The sequence below is a fragment of the Malaclemys terrapin genome, chromosome 5, assembly GCF_027887155.1.
Source record: "Malaclemys terrapin pileata isolate rMalTer1 chromosome 5, rMalTer1.hap1, whole genome shotgun sequence".
In the NCBI taxonomy this organism is placed as follows: Eukaryota; Metazoa; Chordata; order Testudines; family Emydidae; genus Malaclemys; species Malaclemys terrapin.
Window position 1 is genome coordinate 13,695,691 of NC_071509.1, and position 15,748 is coordinate 13,711,438.

The following is a 15,748-nucleotide window of genomic DNA, read 5'->3' on the forward strand; positions in this document are numbered from 1 at the left end:
CTGTGGTACACTTTCGGCAAAGGGACCCGGGTAGAGATTAAACGTAAGTACATTTTTCTCAATGCTCTTCAGTTTTCTTTGTCACATTTGTGCATTTTCATGTTTTGGGGGGGTTTTTTTGCATTGGGGTAATTGGTGATATGAGAATGCTAAGAAACTTACAGGGAGATGAGACTGGTAAAGTGTATAAAATAAACGTATCCTCGAGGAAAGAAAACACCTCTACCTCCTTAGGTGGAATTTTAGAGCTAAATTGTTACATATTGCATGAGATAGCCAACCCACTGTGGGCACACTTAGCTACACAGTAAATAGGTTTCTGTAGGAGAGGAAGTTGATAGGCAATCACTGTGAGTCACTTTTGGCAAAGGGACCAAGTTGGAGATAAAACGTAAGTGCATTTTTTACTCTCTTTCAATTCTCTTTGTCCAGTTTGCCTATTTTCACAATTTTTTTGGCAGGGGGGGTGTCTGCAATTTGTGAAATATGAGTGCTGACAGAATTGCTCTCACCATAGAATTGTAAAGTGTATGAAATAACCCTGTCTTTGAGGACAGAAAATTCCTTCACCTCCACAGATGAAATTTGGGCTAAATTGTTATATTTTACATAAATTGACCCACTTACAGTTGACAGCCCATTTAGTTGCACAGTAAAAAGGTTTTTGTAGAGGGGGAAGTTCACAGGCATTCACTGTGGTTCACTTTCGGGAAGGGGACCAAGTTGGAGATAAAACGTAAGTGCATTTTTGAACTCTCTTCAGATTTTCTATGTCCAATTTGTCCATATTCACAATTTTTGTCTGTAATTCGTGAAATGGGATCGCTGACAAAATTACTGGGGCTGTAGATATGTGAAGTATTTATATAAAATATACCTGTCCTCAAGAGTGGAAAATACTTCCACCTCCCTAGATGGAATTTGGGCTAAACTGCTCGTTTTTACGTAAATTAACCTACTTACAATGGAGAGCCCATTTAGTTGTGCAATAAAAAGGTTTCTGTAAAAGAGGAAGGTTATAGACAATCACTGTGGCTCACCTTTGGCAAAGGGACCAAGTTGGAGATAAAACGTAAGTGCATTTTATTTGTGATCAATCCCCTTTGTTTTTGCTTGATTTAATGCACAAATGTAGAAAAATGCTGTTTTTTCTCTCTGTCCCTTTCTTTGCTGTCTCACCCCATTCCCAGTCGTTAGTTGTCAACTCCTTACGTTTAATTGCAAGGATTAAAAATCAACTGGGAATGTTTAAAGAAAAGGCTAATTTTATTTCCAAACAAGAATATGATGGCTGAATTGTAGGCTAGTGACAGTGTTGGTCCTGGGTCTTCATCTGAGGATATCAACACTGTTAGTAAAAATTCAGCCATCCTCTTGTCTATAGATTTTAAGTGGAAAAATCCCAAAGTTTCATAACAAAGGTCATGATCCAGCAGCCACTGAAGTCACTAGAAATACTCCCATTGACTTCAGTAGGACTTGGATCAAACCATATACAAGTGTTTTTGTTTTAATTGAGAATTTTGGCAGTACATCTCATTAAGAGAAACTGGAAATTGTCTCTCAAATAATGTAAGCGGTGTGCCCAGATACCACAGTGATCAACATACTGATGACTGATTAAACAGATTAGATTGGACTAGATTGATAAAATAGATTAGACTGATGATAACAAGAAAAGTCCAGTTTTAGAAAAAAATAGTTTAAGAAATGAAGAGAAAATACTAAAAACCTACCTAAAGAGCAGACAAACATTCCTGTTAAAATAATACTTAACCTGCACAAAATAAGTTAATTGGAAGCCAGCAGCACAAATGTGGAGGAAAATGTAAAATAAGTTGTAGTTATTAATTGCTAGCTGTAATCGATAAGATTTAAGTTAGCTGCATCTAGTCATTGTTAGCTGTATATCTATCCAATGCATCTCATCATTGTTTTAAAGAATTTAATTTTAAGTCCTACAAAAATAATTTTGACATTTGTCATATCAACTATAGTAATGTATCTATGAAAGCAGATGTCACAACAGTGTATGGTATATTTTTATTTTGCACTAGGAAAAAAATTTGATAACTCTTCTAAAAATATTCTGATGCTAGAAAAATGCAATTGATTCATATATGTTAAGTTTTTGTTTTATTGATTAGCTTACAAAAGATTTTTTAGCTTTGGCACAATGCTCTACTCGTATATATTTTGAATTTTAACAAATATAGTGATGAGGCCATTGTGGAGGACAATCCAATTAAATGATTTTTTTTCTTTTCTTTTTTTCTCTTTTCCAATTACTGTTTTTCACAAACAAGTCCAAAATACTTTAAAAAATTGTTTGGGGCTACATATCGTTTGTAGTATAATATATAAAATGTGTTGTTATTTCAGATGTGTTACAGAGGCTATCAAATGTATGGTATCTATCTGTCCATAGATATAGATATAGATATAGATATAGATGGCGTGATTCTTCTCTCAGACTGGTGTAAATCAGGTGTGACTCCACTGAAATCAGAAGTGCTCTCACTCCACCACTGAAGTTAGTGGAGCTATGAAGTTATACCACTTTAACACTGGTTTAAATGAAAGAAGAATCAGGTCTATTATCTTATACTGTTCATTTGCTAAGATAAGTGTAAAAACATATGAGTATTTTTCTGGAATCCCAAGATATTTTAAAAGTCTGGGCTCCAATTTTGTTCGATTCAGTGCTTAGACGTTATTATTTTAGTTTGTACAGTAGCAAAGCAGGAGACTGAGTGAACTGAATGATTTTGACTTGGTTTTCCAAGATGTGATCTATGTTGTGTTTTCTTCAGATCTTTACAAAATCAGTACTTGATCCTGCAGTCTTTGCTCAGACAAAACTGCCATTGAAATCAGGGGGAGTATTATCTGGGGAAGGATTGCAAGATTGGGTCCTAGTTTTCAAGAGTCTGAATATTGACATACGGGGAGAGATTTTACTCAGTTACATCAGATTTACATCTGTCACCAAGATCAGAATCTGGCCCGTTTAGTGATTATGTGACACAAAGTGAGATACACAAACACTCACTCCAAGTTGCTATGCTAAAGGTCGCCACAGTCTTAACTTCATGTCTTTCTCTAGCTGCACACTGACTTTTTTTTATAACAGATCTTGAGTTTTTAGTTCTAGTCGTATATGACGGTTGCAGTAGGAAAAATATTAATAATACTCTGTGGGTCTGGAGCCTGATTCTCTTCTTATTTCCACCTGCATAGAATGGGTCCACTCTACTGAAGTGAATGGAGTCATGCAGGTGACTGGTGTGAGAGGAGAATCAGGTTTCTGATTTGAAAAGTACTGAGCACCTGTATCTCCCATTGACTTTAAGTGGAGGGATGTGTGCTCAGCACTTCTGAAAAACAGGCGCTAAGGAATTAGATGGCTGAGGGGATTGGCAATGAGAGAGATCTGGAGTGAAATCCTGGCTCCAGTAGAGTCAATGGGAAAACTAATATGAACTTCAATGGGGCCCAGATTTCACCCCTGGAGCCTTTCCCCTCTAGGTCACAGCTTCCAGTGGAGAGGGGGGTTCATGTTGTCATGTACATGGCATCAGTTAGCATCCTGGTTGGCAATCTCAGCAGAGAGACCCAGGGTTGAGTGGGAAGTACCTTTTCACCCTCTGCGAGCCTTCCTCTAGCTCAGGATTGAGGGATATAGGCATGGTGGTGGGAAGCTTGCACTGCTACTGGTACATGAGCTGTATCTTGTCTGTCGATAAACAGGACTTTAACCTCCAGAGCTGTCACACTGGCATCTTTCCCTGGTATCTCTTGGGTGAGGCCATTTTCCAGGGCATTGCATGTCTCTTACACTAATATCAAAGGCTCTCGCATCACTCAGGGCCAGGTTGTGCAGCCCTTCCTCACATGGGGAAGCACTTCCACACACAAGTAGTGCCAAGGTGGTAAGCAAAATGAAACCGGGTATGATGGGGCAGATTCTCAGTGGGTGTCAATCCAAAGAGCCCATTAGAGTCCATGGAGCTGTGTTGATTTACACCTGCAGAGGACCTGGCCCTGTGTTTTCTTAAACCTGAATTGATATCCTATATGGTCTATGTACACCAACTCCCTCTGTATTCTGACCTGCTGTGTCACTTAACTGCTCTGTGCTTCAGTTTTCCCATCAATAAAATGGGGATACTTCCCTACCTACCAAGAGTATTTGGAGGATGAATTAGTTAATGGGCCAAATCCAGCTTGCCTCAATCACACATGGATGAACTACTCACATAAGTAAGGCAAGAATGATTTGGCCTGATAGTTGTGTACGGCTACATCCATGCTCGGTGTTACTATGTACTCCTAAGTCAGTTGTCATTAACACCGTTTTCTGTGCTCTCCTTTTTTGCAGGTAGAGAAAATGCCAAGCCTTCGGTGTTCATCTTTCACCCATCAGCCGACCAGCTGTCTGGGGGATCAGCCACCTTGGTGTGCCTGGTGAATGGCTTCTACCCAAGTGCCTTGAATGTGGTCTGGAAAATGGATAACGTCGACACCAAGACTGGTGTCCTCACCAGCACGAAGGAGCAAGATACTTCTGACAGCACGTACAGCCTGAGCAGCACCCTGACGCTTACGAAAGATCAGTACAACTCACACAACGACTATAGCTGCGTGGTGACGCATGAAACCGTGCCGAGCTCTATTGTCAAGAGTTTCAAGAGATCGGATTGTTCGCAGTAGGAGGCTCCCAGGGAAAGATCCCTGCCTCCTCTTTGCAGCCTTTCTTATGCTTTGTTTATGTAACTATCAGTCTTATTCATTTTTTTTCCCTCCCAAAATATGATGACAGAGATCTTCCAGGTCTCACCTCCTGCCTTACCCCTTGCTAACAGTCCTGGATAACCAGGCCCTGCCTGATTTTACCCTGCTGCCCAATGAGGTTTCCTGCTTTTATCATGTTTCAACTTCAAAAATGAATAAATAAATGAAATGAATGAAACCGCATCTGTTCTCTCACGTGTTTTTAATGTGACAATTGAAATAAAGTGAACTCAGATGGAGTAAATTAATGGAGTACTATGCAATTTACTGTGGGCAGTGGGAGGGAGGATGAGCTCTTAAAAGAAGGTACTATCTTCCCTGGAGGGACACTAATATCCCATAGCACTTTTCAAATAAGACTCAGGGTATCCATGGTCAATTTATCCCCTCCCCTTCCAGCATGCCAGTGTGCAGAATGCTACTGCCCTACCACCCCAGAAGTACTACAGGTAATTAGTGTGTCCATCCTGCAACTTTTATCCATTGACGTTAGTGGAACTACTCACATGAGTAAGGACTGCAGGACTGGTGAACTAATCTGGGATCCATCAGGATACAAGGAGTATATGATATTATTATCTCAGCGGCATTACAGCACCCTGCTGTCTATGGGTCACACAACCATGGTCCATGTGCCACCAGATCTGACCACATACTCTGTGCTACATATAAAGGGCCTGATTCTGACCCCACTCACACCAGTATAAATCAGGAACGAGTCCACTGAAGTTAATGGGAGTTGAGGATGTCTCCACAGCTCTGAAAATCAGGTCTCTTTACACAAAGGCTTAAACACGGATTTGAGTGCCTACGTTTCAGCCTCCAGAGTTGAACATTATCCTTGATTTCTAAAAACAAAATTCATTTTACACAAGTGCAACGAAAAAATGTCACTTCATTATTGTGAAATGTGCCACATGATTAACCCCTTTAGGTGAAAAATGGCACTTTAAAATGGTACTGCTCACATTTAGCTACTAATTAATCATAAGGCTCACATGCCGCTCTATCCTCTGCAGCAATTCACACTGGGTCAAATTCACCCTAGGGCTTCAGCAGTCCATAGACCTTTCGCTGGCCTTCTGCACAGCCGTGAATTGCATCCATGGAGAGCATTGCTAGCTACTGCTACGGGTCCAGCTATTCAATCATCCACTCTGCTCACTGATGCTGTGCCGTCTTTCCCATCTATTTGAAAAAACAATAACCCAAACCCTACTTTTAAACTCAGACTTTTTGAGACTCTTTATGTCTTTAAACCCCCAACAAGCTGTCACCAATGTTCTCAGAAGACAGGCTGATCTAGGCTGGGATTTTCAAAGGAGTTTAAGGAGCTTAGGTGCCCAAATCCCACTGAAATTCAATAGGCACCGAACTCCCATAGGCTTCCTCAAAAGGCCCAGCCCTACTTGTTGAAGCGCCGCATTAAGCTGTAGGACACTTGGGTTCTATGCTGAGCGCTGGGACTGACTCTCTGTGTGGCCTTGCTGAAATTGCAAAGGCCAAAATTGTGCAATACATTTGGGTGCCTCCATCATTTTTGGGTGTCCAGCTTGAGATGCTCATGGCCTGATTTATCTAAGGTGCTGGGCAGCTCAACTCTGACCTCCAAAGGATCTCAAGATGTCTTACGTGGGGCAGCCAATCTTTAAGGCACCTAACATGAATGGGCTTTTTGCAAATGTTGGCCTTCATCCCTCTGTGCCTCAGTTTCCCCATCTGCCAAATGGGAGTAATACTATTTCCCTGCCTGAGAGGGGTAATGTGAAGCTTAATCAGTTAAGGCCAGATTCTGATCCACTCTCCCCTTACTCACACGCTGAGTAACACCTTACTTTACAGATAGTGACATTGAAATCATTGGGCCGACTCCTGGAGTAAAGTGCCCTTCATTGTGAAGAAGGGGACCATGGCCTTCATATTGATAGAGTGCTCTGAGATCCTTCCTGGAGGAGGCTACATGGGCTCAGTCCGACAAGGTGCAGAGCACCCAAGGAAATCCATGGGAGTTGCTGCCATTGTTATGAAGGGATGTTCCTCTGGCCTGCACATCAATGTCCTTGGTGAACCTAGTGGTGGGCTGGGACTGTGCCATCATTAGGTGATCCCCACAGCCAAGACAGAGGCATGGGCCTGTTCAACCTAGTCCTTAAACCTGACCCTGTCAGGTGCTCCTGTCCTCCTCACAGCAGGGCTCCTCGCCATGGCAACACTGTTCAGCGAACCCCTCCCCCACAGGCTCTGCAGGTGTGGAGAGGTTACCTGCCGAAGTTGCTGGAATCACTTCTAAAGGTTTACCAGATTAGGTTAGACAGATAACCACCGCCCTGAACTACAAGACATTGCCCTGCCAAGGTCAACAGCTTTAACACACTTCCTTGGTGCCCCTCTCCAAAAAAGCCATGCCATACGTTTGGCTGCAATCAGCGATGTTCAAATGCACAAGCTTTTGTGCATTGGGAGAAAGTATTGTCTAGTGGTAAGAGCAAGGGACTGGCAGTCAGACTCCTGGCCAACTGATTCCCTGTATGATCTTGGGAAGTCACTCAACCTTCCTGTGTCACCGTTTATCATAATAATACATGCCCAACCCACATGATTATTATTTAGATTACTGTAGTGTAATATCATTATCACCTGTCTACCAAATAGCAGTCAGTAGACAGTGTCAAACGTATTTCTCATGAAAATTTTCAAAGGCAGTGAAAATTTTATTTCACTTTGTTTCACAGAAATGTTGTGGGGGGTTTTAGTGAAAACCAGGGTTTTTTCATTCTTTTCATCAAAAATAGAAAATTTTGAAAGAAACTATAATTTGTCATGTAAATTTTAATGTAGAAAAAAGGCCGTTTTTGGCTGGGAAGCATTTTTGAATGAAAATTTTCCTCCAGCTCTAGGGGCCAGACATTAAAGAGCACAGAACCAAATGACTAGCCTTAATGTCATTGAGAGAACGTGAAACTAGTTAACATGAATCACGCAGGCAAAAAGGACTAGCAAATAACTCTCCATGAGTGTCCCAACTGCATGTTCATTACGGTAAAGCTTGTTCGTGGAAATCGGTATTCTCAAAACAGAACCAAAACTCACCCTTTGTGGAAAACAGAGACGCTAGAACCTTGAACTCTCTTCTGTGCAACTTTCATGAATTAAGCTTCACAACACCCCCATGAAGAAGGATGCTAACTACTTTTATCTCCCTTTTACATATGGGGAAATGAAGGTACAGTAGGGTTAAGAGACTTGCCCAAGGTCACGCAGTGAGTCAGTGGCACGGCAGGTTACAGACCCCAAATCTTTCTGACTCCCAGATACCTGTTCCCACAATTTCAACGCATTCAGGGCTGGTTCCTGTTCCTATTGAAGGCTACGTGGTAGGATCAGGCTGTCACTCCCCAATCACAAAAAGAACCATCCTTTCTAGCCATTACATGGCACAACAAGGATGAAGTTCACCCCTCCCTACCCAAAGTCCAAGTGATCAAACATTGTGTGGTTGGGGGGAGCTGGAAAGAAAAGCCACCCCCTAGCTGCCAATATACAGGCAGTGTGCAGCACCCTTGCTAGCTGCTATCCCAACCTATCTACTGAAATCCCATTGCCTCTATGCTGGGTTTTTTGGACACTGGAGCCATTTAATCAAGAATTCCATATCTCCTGCCCTGGCCCACCAAATTCAGGGCCAGCACAGAGATCCCCTGAACTTCACGGCATACAGAGACCCTTCTGCATGGCCATCCCACCCACACTTTCCCCTCTGCAGTATTACCACGGTGTGAAGAGCCTTACACAGACACCCAATAGGTGAGTGAACCTCACCCATGAGAATAGCGCAGAGAGAGGTGCCTGAGGGACTAGAAACAGAAGAGCCAGCTGTACTATTGAATGTAGCAGCTGTACTGATCTGTCTGCTCTGAGTCCTGTTATCAAGTGGTATCTGCACTTAGATGTTAAGGGTGAAAACCCACCCTGTGGAAAATAGTGGGAGTTTTACCATTAACTTCAGTGGGGCCAGGTTTGCGCATTGGCCTGCTAAACCCAGGGTTGGGAGTTCAATCCTTGGGGGTGCCACTTATGGATCTGGGGCAAAATCAGTACTTGGTCCTGCTAGTGAAGACAGGGGGCTGGACTTGATGACCTTTCAAGGTCCCTTCCAGTTCTAGGAGATAGGATCTCTCCATTTATTTATTTTCATGATCCTGTGGGGCAAATGACAGGACGCAGATATCACATTTTATTCTTCCTAGACAGTAACCACAGAATTGGTTTGTTTGAAACTAACATGTTAGGACATGAAGTAATGGGCTTAATCAGCAGCAAGGGAGATGTAGGCTAGATATTAGGAGAAATGTTAGAACTATGAGGATAGTTACACACTAGACTAGGCTTCTAAAGAAGGCTGTGAAACCCCCATCATTGGAAGTTAAGAACAAGTTAAACAAACACCTGTCAGGGATGGTCTACATTTATGCGGTTCTGCCTCAGCACCTGGAATTGGACTAGATGATCTCTCAAGGGCCCTTCCAGGCCTACCTTTCCATGAATCTATGTAACAGTGGAATAACTGCATGCTCCTGAAGATTCCTCTCCATTAAAAACTCTGTTGTGAAATCCTTTACAAGCCCAAGGCCAAATGAATTTTCAGGACTTCTGTGGCTTTGTGCAGGAAGCCCTGGAAGAATTTTAATGAAACCGGCACTTTTACAATTGCTCTCTGTAGCTCCAAAAAAATCACTATGGCATGTGATGTGTACTCTGCTTGAGAAGATAGCAATGTCTGTGTTTGCTTTCCCAGGTTCTCTAAGTCATTAAATGGCTGGCATTTATCATGGACGAATCGTCACATGCCATTTCTGCCAGGCTGAAAAGACGTGTTGCAGAGAGCTTTACAGTGAATCTGGTGCTAGTGAGAGATGCTAAACTGACAGCCCTGGAAACTGAATTTCTCCAGTTAGCCTTTCAGAAGTCAGGGAATAATAAATATTTTTAAAGAGGTCATCTTTCTGAGAAGCAGCATGGCCCAGTGGGTAGGGCACAAGACTGGGAATCAGGAGACCCTGTTTCTGTCCTACTGTGTCACCTTAGGCAAGTCACAGCACTGCTCTGTGCCTCAGTTTCCCCATCTGTAAAGTGAGGATAATGGGCACTTCCTCGCCAAACATTTTTTTGATCCAGGATTGAAGAGTGTTACATGTCACTGAAGTCAATGAGTCTTTTCATTGACTTCAGTGGACTTTTGAACACAGACCTATAAAAGTTAGATGTTATGATCCTGAGTAAAGAACAGGAGTACTTGTGGCACCTTAGAGACTAACAAACTTATTTCAACATAAGCTTTCGGGGGCTACAGCCCACTTCTTCGAGAATTACTCAATACTCAGCCTACCTAGTTCTCAATCTGTCTCTTCTTTTTTCAGATTCATCATAACTAGATAGATAGATAGATAGATAGATAGATAGCATTTTTCTTCCTCCTAGGTTAAATAAATACAGTAAATATCTCCACTACAAACACAGAATTTATTCCTCAAAGCAATATGTGTGAGTGTAGAAGCATGAGTTGCTCTTGCTAAATCTGAACAAATATGAATTCTTCTCTCCTTGAGGAAAAGCAGACTTTTCCCACCAAACAGATGAATAATACAGTCTGTCTCCCACAAGCAGCTAAACCTTACATCTTAATCACTTCTCTGGGGTTAGTCAAATGGAAAGCTGAAAGGGGTTTAGGATTTTCAGGTTTCTTGTTGACTAAAAATACAACTAGGAAAACTGGGTATTAGTCCAACCAGCCCTCTCTCTGCTTTCCAACAGCTGTTGAAGAAATGTCCAGAGTACCCAAGCAGTGACAGACTAGCTGGAGATTTTTTGATCCCTTACAGCCAAAATCTTCAAACCTAGATGCCTCAGGATAGGCTCCTTAATCTATATTTAAACATCTAAATCGAAGGGGTCTGATTTTCAGAGAAGCTGAGCATCCACAAATCCCATTAAAGTCAATAATTTTAAAAAGGTTCCAGATGTGATCCTGGCAATTACAGGCCAGTAAGCCTAACTTCAGTACCAGGAAATTGGTTGAAACTATAGTAAAGAGCAAAATTATCAGACACATAGATAAACACGACATGTTAAGGATGCATCAACAAGGCTTTTGTAAAGGGAAATTATGCCTCACCAATCTGTTAGAATTATTTGAGGATGTCAACAAGCATTTAGACAAGGGTGATCCAGTTGATATAGTGTACTTGGACTTTCACAAAGAATTTGACAAGGTCCCTCACCAAAGGCTCTTAAGCAAAATCAGCAGTCATGGGATAAGAAGGAAGGTCCTCTCATGGATCAGTAACTGGTTTAAAGATAGAAAACAAAGGATAGGAATAAATGGTTGGTTTATGCAATGGAGAGAGGTAAATAGTGGGGTCCCACAAGGATCTGTACTAGGACCAGTGCTGTTCCACATGTTCATAAATGATCTGGAAAAGAGAGTAAACAGTGAGATGGCAAAATTTGCAAACAATACAAAACTACTCAAGACAGTAAAGTTCAAAGCAGATTGCAAAGAGTTCCAAAGGGATCTCACAAAACTGGGTGACTGGGCAACAAAATGGCAGATGAAATCCAGTCTTGATAAGTGCCACATAATGCTTATTAGAAAAAATAAACCTAATAATATATACAAAATGATACAAATTAGCTGTTACAGTCAAGAAAGAGATCTGGGAGTCATCATAGATAGTTCTCTGAAAACATCTGCTCAATGTCCAGCAGCAGTCAAAAAAGCTAACAATATGTTAGGAACCATTAGGAAAGGGACGGATAATAAAACAGAAAATATCATAATGCCACTATATAAATACGCCCACACCTTGAATAGTGTGTGCAGTTCTGGTCACCCTACCTCAAGAAAGATATATTAGACCTGGAAAAAGTACAGAGAAGGGCAAAAAAAAAATGATGAGGGGTATAGAACAGCTTCCATATAAAGAGAGATTTAAAAGACTGGAACTGTTCATCTTAGAAAAGAGATGACTAAAAGGGGCTATGATAGAAGTGTATTTAATCATGACTGGTGTGGAGAAAGTGAATAGGGAGGTGTAATTTACCTCTTCACATAACATAAGAACCAGGGGTCACCCAATGAAATGAACAGGCGGAAGATTTAAAACAAACACAAGGATGTACTTCATACAACCCACAGTCAATCCATGGCACTCATTGCCAGGGGATGTTGTGAAGGCCAGAAGTATAACTGGGTTCAAAAAAGAATTAGATGAGTTCCTGGGGGATAGGTCAATGGCTATTAGCCAAGATGGGCCGGGATGCAACCCTGTGCTCTGGATGTCCCTAGGCCTCCAACTGCCAGAAGTTGGGACTAGAGGACAGGGGATAAATCTCTTGAAATAGCCCTGTTTAGAAAACAGGATACAGCTAGGTGGACCATCGATCTGACCCAGAATGGCCCTTTTTATGTTCTTCATGATCACTTTTTAGGTGTCTAAATATAAACTTAGGAGCCTTCCTTTAGACGCCTGTCCTACAGCATCTGTTTCCCTTGAAAGCTGATTCCATAACCTACTAACAGTGAGTGATGATGTTCTTCCTAATACCCTCTTTGAGCCTCTTTTCTTAATTTGTGTTCATGGCCATAGGCTCTGCTAATATCCTGTCACCCAGGCAAGTTCCCATTTCACTCAGGGTCCCACATGGATTTGTATCTTGTTATTAAATAAGTTTCCTTACATCATTCAGCTAACCAGATATCAGGTTTAATTGTAGGATCAACGATAGCTTAGGAAACTAATAGTAATGGGTGGGGGGGAGGAGAGGCTCACCCTTTTAATGACAAGAAGACAACATCATGATGGGTAATGCCCTTTCCAGGTGGGAATAACTTAACGGTGGAACTAAAGTGAATTTTTTCTGATGAGCTTGTCTTGTCTTGTTTCAAGAATCCTGTTTATTCCCTAAACAGTTTAGTCTTTTCTAGGAAAAATCTAAGCTGGACAGAACCTCAGAGGAAACAACCTCAGAGTACATTCTGTTAGACTGTAGAATAATCCCCAAGGTAAATGATGGAAACTCCATTGTTTGAGTCATTTAAAACCAGACTGGATAAAAGCACTGGCAAATACCTTACAGTGACAGAAGAATGGACAAAATAACCTTATAATCCTTTTCCCTCTCTAATGTCTATGGGTCCGATTCCGATACCATCATATTGGTCATATTACACGGTGAATTTAATGGGGGCACTCTGAAGGTACTATGTAATGTAAGGACATCAGAACGTGGCCCTAAGGTAGTACCATGGGCAATGCAATCCTAAAAAAACAAGCCCAAGAACTGCTGTGCTAAAACACAAAGCATTTTCAAAAAGATACATGTTTAAAACCTACACATATCTCCCCATGTAACATGGCAGATACAGCCCTAGAGCCTTAAAAAAATGATCACCTGAGCTACGAGAAAGAGGTGTTGGGGTTTTTTTTTACAGGAACTCAAAGTGAATTCCATTGAATGTCACTGAAGAGCAGGAATTGCCCTTGCAGGACAGCTGGAATATTAAGGAGCCGGGACTGTATTTGATATGAGTTCAATTAAAATACGTGGCAAAACGCTCCTGGTGCCTCCCAGCTGCACTGTGCTGATGAGCCACGGCAAGCCGACAACACTGAGAGTAAGAAGCCTGTTTTTTTTTAACGGCACTTTCAAACTGAAAACATTTTCTGTTGTTGAATGTTTCATGGTGACTTGTTTTAAAAGCTATAAAAAGCAACCAGAGCTGTAAAGGGAGAGCCCCATCGACCAATATAGGTGTTGTCAAGGCAACAGTATCAGGCCATGCTACATTTTTGAGGAACTGAAAACAAAACCTGCCCTGCACCTGCAGGCGTCTTAAGTATCAAACACGTCTGCTAATCTCGTACCCTGAATAGTTTCCATCTTAGGAGAGAGAGAGAAACTGCAGCTGAACTACTGAGATTCAGCTTCCCAGAATTGCTAGTCGAATCAAGATGGGGAGATCAGCACTGGAAACCAGTCCCCAGAACGCAATAAACTGGGGAGAATAAAGCGCAGTCTTTAAAATATTTATAGCAATATTTTATACCCTAGGGGAAAGGGAGGCTAGGGGGGAAAGAGAGGAAATAGGTCCAATGGCCACTGAATAGAAGCTCACATGGGGAAATTATGGCCACACTGAAGTGAATGACAAAACTCCCATTGATTTCAATGGGGCCAGGATTTCACCCCGGGTCACTTCCAGAGGGATTATAGACCAGACAGAACTGGGGGGCAGAATGAACCAAACAGCAATTGGTAACAGAAAAAGGGGAAAGAATTAGAGGAACCTACTTAATCAAAGCCACCCATTTCTATTCAAGTTAAAAAACAAACTTTAGTTGGAAATAACCAAATATCCATCCATGTGAAAAGACTGTCTCCCCCGGATTCATACAGAAACCCAGGAAGTATGGCTAAATTAAGGAAAGATTCACCAGTCTTACCAAATGACATTTAAAACCAGGATAGATTTTTAAAATATTTTTTACACTGACACTATTGCTTGGCTTTCACATAGACTGTCTAACATGAGACACAAGTAATATCAGCTAAATTCCACACTCAGCTGTACTGGTGTCAATCCAGAATAATACCATTAAACTGAGTGGAGTCACTTCAGGTATACACACACCGGTATAACTGAGAGCAGAATGTGGCTCTCTACATACCTATTTAAAAATCAGTTACTCAAGAGTAGTGAACACGGTATGGATGAAGTTCTGATCTCAGTTACATCTTCAGTTTACCAGATACCAGTAGTGATTATTAAGTGTTTCCCAATTCATTTTCTTTTGTTCATTCGGGTCTCAGATTACAAACATATCATATTCGTACAGCTCAATGTTTCTGCAGCAAATATGAATTTACTGTAATCCATCATTTATACTCTCTCCTGAACCAAATTGGAAAATCTACCTACTCTCTACTAAAGTGATCAGTATCCTGCTCCAAGCATAGGCTACAGATACTGAGATGCCTGCAATACCCTAATTCTTGGCAAACAACATGAGCAAACTCTGTCTTCTTCTGTCACGTGTCTCAAAGACAGGGGAATAAGCTTCTCCTCTCACACTGACAGAATACTAGAGATACATCATTGGCTTCAGTTGAGTTACACTGGATTTACATGGATGTAAGTAAGATCAGAATCTGATCATGATCTTGTTTCCCCAGTGGACCCATTGTGGGACTAAAGGATAATATTAGTTAGGCTTTGTTCTCAGTGGTGGCTCCAGGCACCAGTGCTCCAAGCGCGTGCCTGGGGCGGCAAGCCGCGAGGGGCGCCCTGCCGGTCCCTGCGAGGGCGGCAGTCAGGCAGTCTTCGGCCGTGCTTGGGCAGTGGGACCGGGGACCAGGACCGCCCCTGCCTGCCTTGCTTGGGGTGGCAAAAAAGCTAGAGCTGCCCCTGTTTGTTCTGCACCGCAGAAGTAGACTTCCTAGTCAAGGAACGTTTGGGGCTATATACATAAATCCATGATTCATTCACTGTCAATCCTAGTAGTTGTTGTGGACATTAACTCATGTTATTTCCAATGTTTTAATCCCAGCAAGTGATTAAAATTATTCCAAAAACCTGATGTCGACCAGAGATCAATGAGTATTTGCATTCATGGATTAGACTCTGAAACGCTAACATGGATTAGACTCTGAAACATTCATGGATTAGACTCTGAAAACTCTCCGCTGGAGAGAAGAGATTTCACCAGGGTATATCTGGCCATTTTTAATTGCTGCAGGAACGTGTGACTTTTTTCTGCTGATAAAAAAGGCCTGTTAAAAAAGTATAGTAGGAAGGCCTCTCAGCCATATCAACTAGATCCCCATTCATTCCCTGAGACATCCACAGTTTGACAACCAAGAGGAAGATTTAAAACCATGCAGCCACAGCATCCCA

The 15,748-nt window shown here is 41.8% G+C and overlaps 1 gene segment (V, D, J or C); it reads left to right on the plus strand.

The window, feature by feature from the left end:
* The window catches only part of LOC128837600 (Ig kappa chain V-III region MOPC 321-like), a 77,486-nt gene extending 72,509 nt beyond the window's left edge, over window positions 1–4,977 (plus strand). The window contains 2 exon segments of the V gene segment in view: window positions 356–391; window positions 4,382–4,977. Of these exon segments, the coding sequence occupies window positions 356–391; window positions 4,382–4,713 (368 nt within the window).
* Window positions 4,978–15,748: the final 10,771 nt, after the last annotated feature.